This window comes from Papio anubis, chromosome 3, assembly GCF_008728515.1.
Source record: "Papio anubis isolate 15944 chromosome 3, Panubis1.0, whole genome shotgun sequence".
In the NCBI taxonomy this organism is placed as follows: Eukaryota; Metazoa; Chordata; class Mammalia; order Primates; family Cercopithecidae; genus Papio; species Papio anubis.
Window position 1 is genome coordinate 68,602,016 of NC_044978.1, and position 13,902 is coordinate 68,615,917.

At 40.8% G+C, this 13,902-nt stretch overlaps 1 protein-coding gene across 15 annotated transcripts in view; it reads left to right on the forward strand.

Moving 5' to 3' along the window:
* Nucleotides 1-957: 957 nt before the first annotated feature.
* The window catches only part of PRDM5 (PR/SET domain 5), a 233,282-nt gene continuing 220,337 nt past the window's right edge, over nt 958-13,902 (forward strand). For 10 of the 15 annotated variants that reach the window (XR_002522179.2, XR_001902801.3, XR_001902802.3 and 7 more), the window contains exon 1: nt 966-1,308. Coding sequence is in view for 11 of the 15 variants with exons in the window: in XM_009207493.4 (XP_009205757.1) it covers nt 1,216-1,308 (93 nt within the window). In the remaining 4 variants the exon portion in view is untranslated. Of the gene's footprint in view, nt 1,309-13,902 lie in introns of all 15 variants that reach the window. The other 5 variants (XM_003899135.5, XM_003899136.5, XM_009207498.4 and 2 more) reach the window with 3 other exon arrangements.

Below are 13,902 nucleotides of genomic sequence, written 5' to 3' on the forward strand. Positions count from 1 at the left end.
CCGTGGTGTGCGTGTAGTCTATAATTTTGTCAGACTTTTGTGTGTGCTTTTAATGGTTTATGAGAACTTCAATCAACAACATCAAATGGTTTCCAAGACAAGACCCTAGAGTAGATAATTACCATATCAAGAGAAATGAGTAGATGACCCCAGGCTCACCTTGAAGGATGAAACAGGCTTTTAAAGGTCCTGGGCACACTGCACAGCCTAACAGCTTATTAAAAACACTAGAACAACACTTGTGACTTTATTTCATTGTTGTGGCACCAGATTCTATTGTTTGGGTGTCCCCTCCTGTCTCCCACAAATCCACTTCCGTATGTCTGAAAATCCGTAATAGGTCTAATGATTATCAAGCAAGGGAAGTCTCAGGAATACTGTACCTTGAGAAATATAAGAACTTCCCAGAGGTTATGTTACCATAACATATCTAGTTTCTAGCGCTTTAAACATTAAATTGTTTGCAACATATTTCTCCGTACGTTAATCAACATACTTTGCGATCCCTTATTAAGTTCTAGCTTCTGCAACAAACGTGAAAAACAGCAAAGATGCATAACTCAAATGTGAGAAGCACGGAAATTTCCTAGACCGCAGGGTTTGTTCTCAGTAGTCGGCAATAAGCTGGTTTTCAGAGTCAGGAACTTGATAAAGTTGTTTTGGAGGATGCCCCAGCTGTGCGAAGGTCCATTTCGTTTTGCATCTGAAGAGAAGCAAGCGAGACTTCCCTACCGGGAGTAAAGGTTCAGCGGGGCAAGGTTCGAACACCCAGAGCTGGACAAAGGCGGGAACGCACACCGCCGTGCCGGGGCTAGGGGTGCTGACGGCCCGCGTAGCTCGTGGGCCTCCGGGTTTGAGGCCCCGGGGTCAGCCCTGCTACGGGCTTCGCGCCCGGGCGCGGGTCCGAGCAGCCAACTTCGGGCCAATCAGCGAGCGGCGTCCCGGCGCCCGCAGCGTCCAGGCCCGCGCCCCCAGCGCCCCCGCAGCAGGAATGGCAGCAACGGATCCGGGCCGGGCCAGACCCGGGACGAGGAGGGGCTGAGCCGCGGGGGATCCTGGAATCGGCAGGGAGGTGGGGATTCTGGGAGGAAAACTCCATTTCCTCCTTCCCTGCCGGCTTCTCCCCTCTACCCTGGCACCCCAAATTTCGATGTGTCGCCTGCCGGGCGCTGAGCGCCGGTGTTGAGAGAGGCGGTGGCCGCCGCGGCCGGGAAAATGCTGGGCATGTACGTGCCGGACAGGTTCTCCCTGAAGTCCTCCCGGGTTCAGGACGGGATGGGGCTCTACACGGCCCGCAGAGTGCGAAAGGTGGGTGACCCGGCGGCGGCCTGCGCGCCCCTGCACCTCGCGCGCCCTGCGCCTCCCGGAGTCGCCCTGCCGCAGGGCCCGGGGCGCGGCGGGTTTCACCCCGGTCGCCCCTCGCCCGGGCCGGGCCAGGCGTTCCGCTGGACGGCCGGGGACCGCGGGGCGCGGCGGGGGTGGCCTTTACTCGCTGCGCCACCCGAGCAGGCAGCGCCACGTAGGTGGCGGCGGGGCGCGCTCCGCTGCCGGCCGGTCCAGGGGCGGAACTGCCACCGGCCTCCCTGCTGCAAGATGTCTTTCCTCTCTCCCGCAGGAAGTGAGCGCGGCGGGAGCCTCCCTCTTCCTCGGTTACGGGAGTGAGCTGCGTCTTTGCGTTGGCACAGGCACGCGTGGGCGGGAGTCTTCCCCCGCGCGCACGGTGCTCCGCCGCCGCCTCTTTTCCTTTAGGATGCATTAATGTGGCTAGAAACTCTTAACTTTCCATGCGGGGATGGGAAGAACAGCCCAGAGCGCCGCTCCACACAGGCCTTAGAATCTCATTCATACACCCAGCATTTCCTTCCCTCCTGGAATGTGTTATATGTGCCTTCAGGGAGGTGCCAACCAGATAATCTTTGAATGTCTGTACCTTTTTTCTCTGATTTTTTTTTTTGATTTGTTTCCAACATCGGTTCGATCTCTCCAGCCAGAAAGTTACAGGCATGTGGTGAGAGGAAGCACATTGCTCCGTTCGTACAGGAAGGGCCTGGAAGTGTTGGGTGTTGAAAGCAAAGGCCTAGGAAGAGAGGCCACAGGAACAGTCCAGCTCTTTGGATTTGATCTTATAATATTATAACTTGTTAGAGTCGTCCTGGCCTCCCTCGTCCCCTTTTCTTAGTAGATATTTTGTAAGATGGAGGTTTGGGCAACAACAGGCTTGTTCAGGTAAGGTATGTTCACAAGAGGTTCAGAAGATGCAGTCAGAGACACTAGGGCGTCTTTCATCTGCATTTAACCCCCTCCGCTTAGCCTCTGACCTAAAGAGCTGGTGAAGAGTAGTAGAAAGTGCTACTAATCTCCAAAAAAGGGCTCCATTGACAACATGATCTCCAGTCATCTTTCAGGGCAAAATTGGAAAAAATAAACCACTTATTTATTTTTTCAAATGGCAGTTGGGGAGAATGTTCAAATGTTAAAAACAGGAATAAATACTTTATCTGAATTAGAGATGTATTGAATAGTTGCCAAATGGCCAAATGTTAAAGTCAACATTTTTTGAAGGCCAAATACAACCATCACCAAATGACTTCTGTACAGAGTTCAAATTCTGCTTTTAATTCATTCTTAAAAGATGTGAAAAATTCTCAGACCTTCCTTAAAGGTTTCTGGCTTAAATGTAATTACTTTAAAAATTAAACGCAGTTCTTAAAAATCATTTTATTTAATGTTATGAATAGTACTATACCAAACAACTCTACAAAGATTAGAATTATTACATAATCCTTGTTGTTTCCTTGTATTACCATATAGGTTTTTAGAAACAGCTGGCCAACCTCCTATCTTTTGAGATTTTCATTAATTTCAGCTTATTTTTTCATATATTTGATTCTTTGTAAGTATTTTGTTTTTGGGCATGCAATGAAATGAACAGCTTCCAAAATCATCATATATTATTGCATCACTTTACTATTGCAATGATACTTATCTTTTCTTGGCCAGTTTAACTTTAATATATAAAACACATAGAGATTTTCATCCAGATCACATTTAGAATACTTCTCTATATTTCAAAGTGAATATGCAGATGTTTGCTATGAATCCAAACTATTATTGACTTTTAGTTATGATCCCAAAATATTCAGTCACAAGGTCATGGACAGGTTTGTTGATCTCAGAACTGACCCTAAAGGAAGCTTCAGTTCCTTTTCCTTCCAAAATCTGAGGACAAAGACAAGGCTAAAGCCAAATAGCAGACTTTAGCTGATTTGTAAGGCTGCAGCTGAGTATCAATGCATCCCTTACATGCTTGTGGAAGGCAAATGGTCCCTCAATTCTTAGGTATTTTCCAAGTTACCTTGTACTAGACCTACTTCTGGCCATAAATCAAGGGACCTGAGAAGAGAGATTTATCAGCAGCTACATTAAGGACCTTACTTAAAAGTTTTCATGCTCTCTATTCTAAACAAACTTTAGAAGATACCACTTTTAATACATGTGTTGGAAATTACAGATGTTTTGCCACACTTTTATAACACATCTGCTTGTATAACACTCCTGTTTTAGAAAGTGATTGCAATTCAAGCCATCTGTTGATTTCAAATTCAAAGAATATAATCCAGACTGAGGTTGGGAAATCTTGCTAGAAACCCCACCCACATTACATTCACCAGGTTGAGATGGGATTTTCTTGCTGATAGGACCCCTTAATCCTTCTCTAGTCCTACCCCTTTTCGTGCAGTGCTTCCTAGAGTGGTGGTGTCTTTGCAGCAGAATCACCTAATTCCCTGGCTTTACCTTAGTCCTACTAGATTTTTCCTTGGCAATTATCCTTTTTTGCTGGTCTGTTGCCTCTAATTTTTTTTTCCCAGTATAAAAATCTGTATAGTGACAATTCAAGAAAAGGAACAGAGTCAGTTAGAAAGCTTTTGAGAAGAAAAAGGAGACCTGAGTTCATTCACACTTTTACACATTGTGATTTGCTAATAATCAGAATAAGGAAAAATAATAAAATTGAAACTTTTTGCATGCTGTGTGCCAGACCCTGTCTAATGCTTGCTGTGTTTTCTCAGGAGCACAGTTGAATGCTTCAGTGAAAATGTGGCATTTTAGGTTGCAAAGTATTATGCAGATTAAAATTAATATTAGTTACTCAAAACTCATAAATTAAGTATACATCCAATAAAAATTTAAAGTTAAGCAAACACCTTACTACATTACATTTTTTGTCTCACGACCATATTTTTCCTAGCTTGCTTATATGATTGACCACCAGTAGGTGGTCTTTTTGACATTGTGCCTGAAACTGCAAAGTGGAAAGGTTATTTCAAGCTCTCAGATTATGTAATTTTAAGGGAAAGATTAAGGTGGAAATATACTACTTGCAGCTTTCTTTCCCTTTAGATATTTTAGGATGTAGGTTTTTCTTCTCTGACTTTCCGTCATTTAATCATTCACATGTGGCAGGTACTGTACAAGGCCCTGGGGATACACAGGTGAGCAAGACAGACAAGGTCTTTTTCTTCAAGGAGCTTGCTTTCTTGTGTGGGGAGATAGGCAGTAAACAAGTAGAAAATGGAAAATTACCAAAATGATTGAGGCACGTGTTAAATTAATTGCAGGAAATAAACAGGATGAGGCATTAAAGAGTAAATGAGGGGTGGGTCTACTTTAGGAGGGCCAGCAGGGAAGGCTTCCCAGAGGAAATGACATCTGAGCAGAGAGCTGAAGTCGCTGAGCCAGCCAGGAGATTCTCTGGGAAGACAAGTGCAGAGAGCCAACCTATTCAGTGTAAAGCTCTTCCTCCTTCAAAGTGCCTGTCTCTGGGCTTTGGCCAGAGGCATGCTTCCCAGCCTGTGGGATGGCCACTTGGCAGGCTGTAACCTTTTAGGAGAAATAAAGTATTGTCTCCACCTCTCCTTTTCTAAAATTATATCTTGTAATTTTTTTGCTAAGTTAACAGACGTCATCTAATTGGCACATCCTCCTTTTACAGGTGAGAACACTGAAGCCCAGAGAGTTGTAGGGAGTCTTAGAGCTCACAGTTACCTCTCAGATTCCTATGCCTCTCACAGTTCCAACTCCCTCCTTTCCAAACAAAGACACACACCTTGATTCTCACTGAGGGATTTGTACTAAGATCATTTGGTGAGGTAAAATCCTAAGTAAAAATCAATCAATCAATCAATGAATACCTGAAGTAAAGGCTTAAAGGTGAGTTTGTAAAAATATAGTAAGATTTTAAAACAAAAGTCAAATTTTACAAAGTTTAAAAAAATATCAAAGAGAGAAAAAAGCTGAAACAGATAAGTAAATAAAAGCCTGTAGAGGAAAAATCACCATGCATAAATGTTAATACAGGAAGACCAGACTTTGTGGGATGAGGTGTTGTGTTGATCAGCGTAGAAGGTGACTTGTCTGAAGAAACATGGATTTGTAGCCTAGGGCTAAAAATCTGCCAGCCAATGTTTGCTTACGTTTCCTGGTGGCTGATGATAACTTATCTGGAAACATTATTGAAGAAATGTAATCATGAAGCCTGCCATATATGCTGTCTCTTCCCTGTTTTCACACATTCACACTTCTCCATAGTGACTCAAGGCAGCTTTGTATTTCCTGGTGTTGTTAAACATTTTTTTAAATTATGTAACTACTCTAACATTTTCTCCAAAACTATATATATATATATATATATATATATATATTTATATTTTTGTGTGTGTGTGTGATAATGGCAGCTACAATTAATTCAACAAATATTTATTGAACTATGGCAGTTTTTAGGCACTGTTTTAGTTACTAGTGGCAGAAGAGTGAGTGACAGAGACAACGGTCACTAGATGCTTTACACAGTTTTTAGTGAAGTCCTGCAGTAAGCCTGCAAAGGGGCTGTTAGTATCCCTGTTTTATAGATGAGAGAGCTGATGTTGAGGAAGGTTATATCAGTCATAAGTGGATTAATGAAAATTTGAACTCAGGTCATTCCATATACCCTTTTCCTTAAAAATGTTTTTTTCTCTATTGTGATGAAATGCTATATTCACAAATATACAAACACATGCACACTTTTAAAAAAACATGAGTTTACAAAAATAAGAAAAGAGTAAACTCACTTCATCATCTCACATTTTTCATTCGATGGTATCTTGTGGAAATTCCTTTAAGTTACCTACCTTGGCTCTACTTTTTTTAATGTCTGAATATAGTCTAGGCTGTGGATATGCTGTAATTTGTATTTATTTAGGTCTTGTTTTACACATTCATTTAACAAATCTTTATCACTGTATATGCCAAGACCTATACTATTCACTTTGGGGTACAATAGTGAAGAAAATCGGTATTCTGGCTCTTGGGGAGCTTGCATTCCAATAAGGGAAGACACAAAATAACAGACCTATCAGACCTAACTTTTATACTATGTTAAATATGATAAGCATTATAGAAAAAAGAAAAAGAGCTAGGTATGGTTGACTTGGCAGAAAAGGTGTGTGGGTGTGTGTGTGGGATGTTATACGTGTTAGATGGGTCAGTTCATCCTCACTAAACAGGAGCGATTTGGGCAATTATTTGAAGGGTGGTAGGAAATTAGCCAAACATATCTGCGGGAAGAGCATTCTAAGTGCAGAAGGGGCAGCTACAGTAAAGGACCTAAGACGGGAGTTTGCCTGTTGCTGTCCAAGAACAAGGTGGTCAGTGTGGCTGGAATGAAGTGAACAAGCAAGCAAGTAGTTGAGGAGGTCAGAGGGCTAGTGAAGGGATGAGTATTAGGGGAAGATCCACTGCTTAGAGCCCTTTAGGCCACTGCAAAGCCTTTGGCTTTTACTTTGAGTGAAAGGAGAAGGCACTGCTGAGTTTTGAGCAAAGGAGTAACATAGGTTTATCAAGCATGCCTCTGGCTGTTCTGTTGAGAATAGTTTGCCCGTTTATCAAACATGACTCTGGCTGTTCTGTTGAGAATAGTTTGCCACAGGACACGTGTGTGAACTGGGAGAGTTAGGATTCTACTGCAGTAATCCATGTGAGAGGTGATGACAGTTTCGACCAAGATAGTGGCTACTTTGGTAGTGTAGGGGTAATAGAATATGCTGATAGGATTGGATATGAAGTGTGAAAGAATGGGAAGGATTCAGGATGATTCCAAGGATTTTAGCCTGAGGAATTGGAAGGATTGGATTGTCAGCCAGCAACTGAGATGGGGAAGGTTGTGGGCAGAGCAGGTTTGAAGAGGGCAGATCAGGGGTTCAGTGTAAGGCATGTTGTTTTTGAGATGTCTGTTAGACAGCAAAGGGATATGTGAAAGTGAGATACAATTATATAATGCAATTCCTCCTTCCCATTCTTTAAAATGTCACACATTTTATGTTACATGTTATAAATCTTACAGTACATTTTTACTCTTGTTTCTTTAGATTATCAGTGATCTTTTAGGGCAATTAAAATGAAGACAAATTGTCTTTGTTATGTACCTTTACTTTTTATCATTACATTTATTTATTTATTTATTTATTTATTTGACAGAGTCTTGCTCTGTTGTCCAGGCTAAAGTGCAGAGGCGTGATCTCAGCTCACTGCAACCTTTGTCTCCCGCGTTCAAGCTATTCTCCTGCCTCAGGCTCCTGAGTAGCTGTGATTACAGGCGCCTACCACCACACCTGGCTAATTTTTGTATTTTTAGTAGGGTTTTACCATGTTGGCCAGGCTGATCTCGAACTCCTGACCTCAAGTGATTTGCCCACCTCGGCCTCCCAAAGTGCTGGGATTACAGGGGTGAACCACCGTGCCTGGCCCATTTATTTATTTTGAACTAAGTTTCTGTCTGGTATCATATTCTGAATGCTGAAGAACTTCATTTAACATTTCTTATATCACTTGTCTTCTGGCAATGAATTTTCTCAGCCTTTATCTGCCCTTCTGCCCTGCTGTTGTTGTTCTTCCCACAATGGACTTTGCTGTGTTATTTTTTGGTGTGGGGTGAGCTGATGGTGAGGGGTATGGGAGAAGGGTCTCTGTTGTCTTGTTCCATTCTCCCTCTTATGTAGGCTTTCTCTGCCTGGGCCCTGGGAGTTGGGCTTTCTCAATATGCCTGTTCCTCTTCCCCAGGAGAGCTCATCTTTTGCCTTGTGTCAGTGGTTGGTCTTTTGTGGGTGAATATTTCTTGTCCCTTCCCCAGTGGTAGGGGTCCTTTGATGGTTGTAGTCTAAGTGCTTGAGCCTGTACTGTTTCCTGCCCTTCTCCCCGCAGCGGTGGATCTTTACTGGGGTCATCCTGGGGATGACATAGTTTGCTGCTTTTCTTGCAGTGGCTAAAGGCTTTCTTCTGATATGAGAAAAAGGTCAGGACAGGAGGTGTACACTGTCATGCCATTCTTGCAGCAGCTGCTGTTCCGCTCTTGCATGCCAGCACCACTGAGGAAGTCTCTCTTTGTTTTCCCATCTGTTCCCAAACCTCTCTCACATAGGGAGGTCCTTGGAAAAGAATGTGAGCATGCCTGTGAGCATCCCTTGGGTCTGGGACTTGCCATAGTTCTATACCTTCATGCTGTCTCACATTCCTCCTTTAGCAAGTGGTTAAAATGTTAGTTGATTTTTTACTTGTTTGGATGGTGGATAGAGGAGGACACTGGCCACAGGTAAGCTAGTGCTCTCCTTAAGAAAAGTTACGATTTTGCAGTTTATCATTCTCATTGTTAGGATAGTAGTGATACTTCTACTAACCTTCTTGGTGGAAACTGAACTTTTATATATTTTTTATTTCAATAGCTTTAGAGGTACAAGTGGTTTTTGGTTACACAGATGAATTGTATAGTGGTGAAGTTTGAGATTTTGGTGTACCCCTCACTGAGTAATGTATATTATATCCAATATGGAGTTTGGATACCCCTCCTAGCCTATCTCTTCTGAGTGTCCAGTGTTCATTATACCACTCTGTATGCCTTTGTGTACCCACAGCTTAGCTCCCATTTGGAAGTGAGAACATATGGTATTTGACTTTCCATTTCTGAGTTACTTCACTTAGAATAATGGCCTCCAGCTAGATCCAAGCTGCTGCCAGAGACATTATTTTGTTGTTTTTTATGGCTGAGTAGTATTCTATTGTGTATATATACCACATTTTCTTTTATCAACTCATAGGCTGATGGGCAGTTAGGTTGATTCTATATCTTTATAATTGTGAATTGGGCTGTGATAAACTACATGTGCAGGTGTCTTTTTGATACAATGCAGTTGATACAAAGCATTTCCCCTGCTTGCACTCACTCTGTCCTGCAGCCCTGTGAAGAAGGTGCCTGCTTCTCCTTTGCCTTCCACCATGATTCTGAGTTTCCTGAGGCCTCCCTCAGCAATGTGGAACTGTGAGCCAGTTAAACCTCTTTCCTTTATAAATTACCCAGACTTAGGGAAGTTCTTTATAGCAGTGTGAGAATAGACTAATACACTTCTCATCCCTTTAAAAAAATACTCTGGAGTTATGTTTTTATATGTAAGGTTTCCTGGATCTATTCTCTAAATATCATATTTTTATCTGTCCATGGTTTTCACTTGAGGTTTTGTTTTTGAATTTGATTATAAATATCATATTTTTATCTTTCCATAGTTTTCACTTGAGAATTTTTTTTTGAATTTGATTCTTGTCACTTTCTTTCAATTCATTCTCTAAAGATAAATATTTTTAAGTTAATGGTTTTTAACTCTTAAAAGGTTTTTTTTTTTTTTTTTTTTCCCTAGTGCTGTATTTGAATCTCCTTAAATTTTCTTAGGTAATTCAGGTATTCCCTTTAGTTGAGGTATTCTGTCTGCTGTAGAACACAGACCGTGGGTCTCATTTTTCTGCCTTATCTTCCTCTTTCTAGCAGCTTTGCTCCTTTGTATGGGCTGTATCCCTTGGTTAACTCACTGGAGCTCAAGACTGGTTATTGAATAGTCTTCTGTGGCTTCAGTCCTGCAGGTGGTAGAAGGCAAATGGGTCTCTCTTCAGTGGGCCTGCACTGGCAGATAGGCTGTCAGTTCCCTGTCAGTCAGCTTTCTGGTCTCCTTGTACTTTCCTGGGCATCAAGAGCAGGAAAAATTGTGGGTTGTGGCCCCTTTCAAATTCTTTTTGGGATTCCCTGGTTTTCAGCCCTTGTCCCTGGTTACTCTGCTGTTTTCTACTTTATTACCAAGTCCACTGGAGAGAACACCTCGCACCAGTTGTCTGTCAGAACCTAAGGCTTCATTTGCACCTATCTGCCCACAGATGCTAGTAGTAGTTGTTTTGCTCAAGAGAAGAAAGTAACGTAGGTTTGAGGGTGAAGGGGAAAGGTGCTGCCTTCAGGTCACCATATACCCACAATTATTATTTTTTTCACATCTCTGCATTTCCGTTTTGTGTTATTTCATAAGTGATGCATTTCGTAAAGAAGAATTCTGTTTTATTATAGGCACCACTACATTTCTTTCCTCTGAGCTCTGCTATATCAACTGGAGTAAGAGAGACAACTGCAGTAATTAAACTTGGAGTTTTTGTTCTCCCTCTAACAGAAAGTTGGCAAATGGAACAAGATGTTTGTGGCCGTTAGTTCAGTGGCTCAAAATGTCAGGGCAGAAGTCTTTGCAATTCTCTTGGACTCAAGATGGCTGCTTCAGCCCCAGCTATCATGCTCATATTCCAGGTGGAGAGAAACAGGATTGGGTATACTTTCCAGTTGACTCAGCTTCATTTAAGAACTTGTGTGATAGTTCCATACAATGATTTCTGCTCGCAGGTTGTTTGCTCCACTCTCTTCAAGATAAATGTAGTATTTTACCTGGATACATTAGTACCCTGAACAAGATCAGTGTTCTAGTACTAAGGGGAATGGATATAGGGAGGCAACTAGTCTGCCTCAGACTTCCTACAGTTTGGAAGGAAGATTGGTTATTTTTCACATTGAACTTTTAAAAAACACATTAATATACTATTGAAGGTCTAATTGTATTGCAAGGGCACATACATGCACAGTAGTTCAACATTGAAACATAATTATGTTCTAAGTGGGGACTCCAGTCTCCTTCTGTGAAAAACATCATTATTTCAAATATGAATGACTCAATTGCAGATTGATTCACTTTAATGTATTTATGTCACCTGTATGTATATTTTTTATTTCCGAACTATTTCAAAGTAAATTACAGACATTGTGACAATTGACCCCTCAATACTTTAGCGTAAGGACATTCTCTTAAATAGCCATGGTGCCGTTTTAGCAAATCTAACAAAAATAACAGTAATTTCCTAATGTCTTCTAATGCTAGCCCATATTTAAATTACTCCAGTTGCCTACAAAATGTTTTTATAGATATTTTTGAACCAGGATCTGATCAAAGACTACATATTACATTTAGTTATGTCTATTAAATATCCCTTTAATTCCTCCCCCCCACTTTGTAACAACAGTGACTCTCTGAAGAGATCATGCCCGTTGTAGAGTATCTCACATCTGGATTTACCTGATTACATTCCCAGGGCTTTATTTAACTTGTTTCTCTATCTTCTATAATTCCTGCAGTCTGGAAATTAGATATAAATATTTCTGGCAAAAATACATTATGGAGTGATGCTGGTTTATTTGTGCTGCATAATAGTAGGGGGCATATAATGTGTCTGGCTTCCGACTGTTACTGATGCCAACATTGGATTTAGGTAATTTTTCTATTGTAAATGTACTGTTTCCCCTTTGTTCTTAGCAAGTAGTCAGTGAGCTGTTACTACTATATGGATATTTGTTTTCACCATCAACCTTTTGCCTAATGGTTTTAGTATCCATGGAGAATTCTTGACAAATCAGTAATATTATTAAGGATTTCAAAATGGCGATTTGCTAACTCAGATATTCCCCCTTTATTTATAAGTTAGCATTCTCCTGTAAAGAAGAGCTTTTCATCATCAATTTCTGCTGTCTGGTTATCCTGAACTATGGTTACTATTGAAAAGTCTGGACCAAATGCTTAATTCCTTTTCTTTACTAATTTTAATAATAACTTATCCTCTAATGATAGCAAATAAGATTTAAAAAAAATTTCCTTTTTTCTCTCACTGATGGTATGGACTTACAAATTTGTTAATGTGTTTCGATCAGTTATCCTTTTGTTCCCTTTGAGTCTCAAATTGTTCTAAATTTGGTCTGTGGAAGCTCTTTCTATTGGGATTTAAAAACTGGAAGGAATCTTGGAATCAACTAATCTAAATCCCTAAGTTTTGTAGATAAGGAAACTGAGGCTTAGAAGATAGTGCTTTTCCCCACAATTCTGAGAGAGAGATCTTCAGTGAATCTTGTTTTTAACTTACTAATAGCATTCAGCCAAATGAGAGAAAATGGCCCACATTTTTGCAATCATACAGTTTTTGTTTATTAAAAGTTACTGTCTAGTCCAGTGAATAGCAGATTGAATGAATTAATTATCTGCTTTATTCAGAAACAGTTTGAACAAAAACAAAGATACTCCATTATGGACTGGACATTGGATCAGTCTGAGAAGTGAGTTTGACTCAGACAGTTTGGTGTGTACAGGCTGAATTTATCTTGAAGTCACATTTTATTTGACCTGCACAGTGTTGAATTCTTGGAATTCATTGCCAGTGTAAAAAATTCAGTGATTTCACACACAAATTTGAGTTAGTAGCTTCTCTAAAAATAATGTATATATCCGGCAACATTGGGTCCACATGGTGATAGAGCAACATTCAACTGGAGTGGAAAAAGTTTTTGGGTGGCATGCCCTTCCCACCTTACCTCCTGGCTACTCTCTAACATATCATTTACAGGTTTATTGTTGGGTATCTGGTGTTGTGTTGCCTTACTGCCTAACTTGTAAGTGTTTGAGGTGGTGACTCTTGAGATAGAAGCTAAGAAGCCTAGGAAAGTTCTTGCAAAGAAATCACAGATCAAAGGTAATACCACTAATGCAGGGACAAATGGACAGCAAGAAAATGGAAGAGCGGACAGTTTTCCTATCTGCTAGTGTGAAATTTTCAGCAGATTTACTACAAAAAGTAAAACCAATGATGTCGGGAAATCAGCCAGAAATTTTTGAAGTTTTCAAGAAGAGTGCTTGAAACACTGAATTTTCAAAGATGTTCTTTGAAACCAATGAGAACAAAGATACAATATATCAAAATCTTTGGGACACATTTAAAGGAATGTGTAGAGGGAAATTGATAGCACTAAATGCCCACAAGAGAAAGCTGGAAAGATTTAAAATTGACACTCTAACATCACAATTAAAAGAACTAGAGAAGCAAGAGCAAACACATTCAAAAGCTAGCAGAAGGCAAGAAATAACTAAGATCAGAGCAGAACTGAAGGAGATAGAGACACAAAAAACCCTCCAAAAAATCAATGAATCCAGGAGCTGGTTTTTTGAAAAGATCAACAAAATTGATAGACTGCTAGCAAGACTAATAAAGAAGAAAAGAGAGAAGAATCAAATAGACACAATAAAAAATGACAAAGGGGATATCACTACCGACCCCACAGCAATACAAACTACCATCAGAGAATACTATAAACACCTCTACGCAAATAAACTAGAAAACCTAGGAGAAATGGATAATTTCCTTGGACACTTACACTGTCCCAAGACTAAACCAGGAAGAAGTTGAATCCCTGAATAGACCAATAGCAGGCTCTGAAATTGAGGCAATAATTAATAGCCTATCAACCAAAAAAAGTCCAGGACCAGACGGATTCACAGCTGAATTCTACCAGAGGTATAAAGAGGAGCTGGTACCATTCCTTCTGAAACTATTCCAATCAATAGAAAAAGAGGGAATCCTCCCTAACTCATTTTATGAGGCCAACATCATCCTGATACCAAAGCCTGGCAGAGACAGAACAAACAAAAGAGAATTTTAGACCAATATCCCTGATGAACATCAATGCAAAAATCC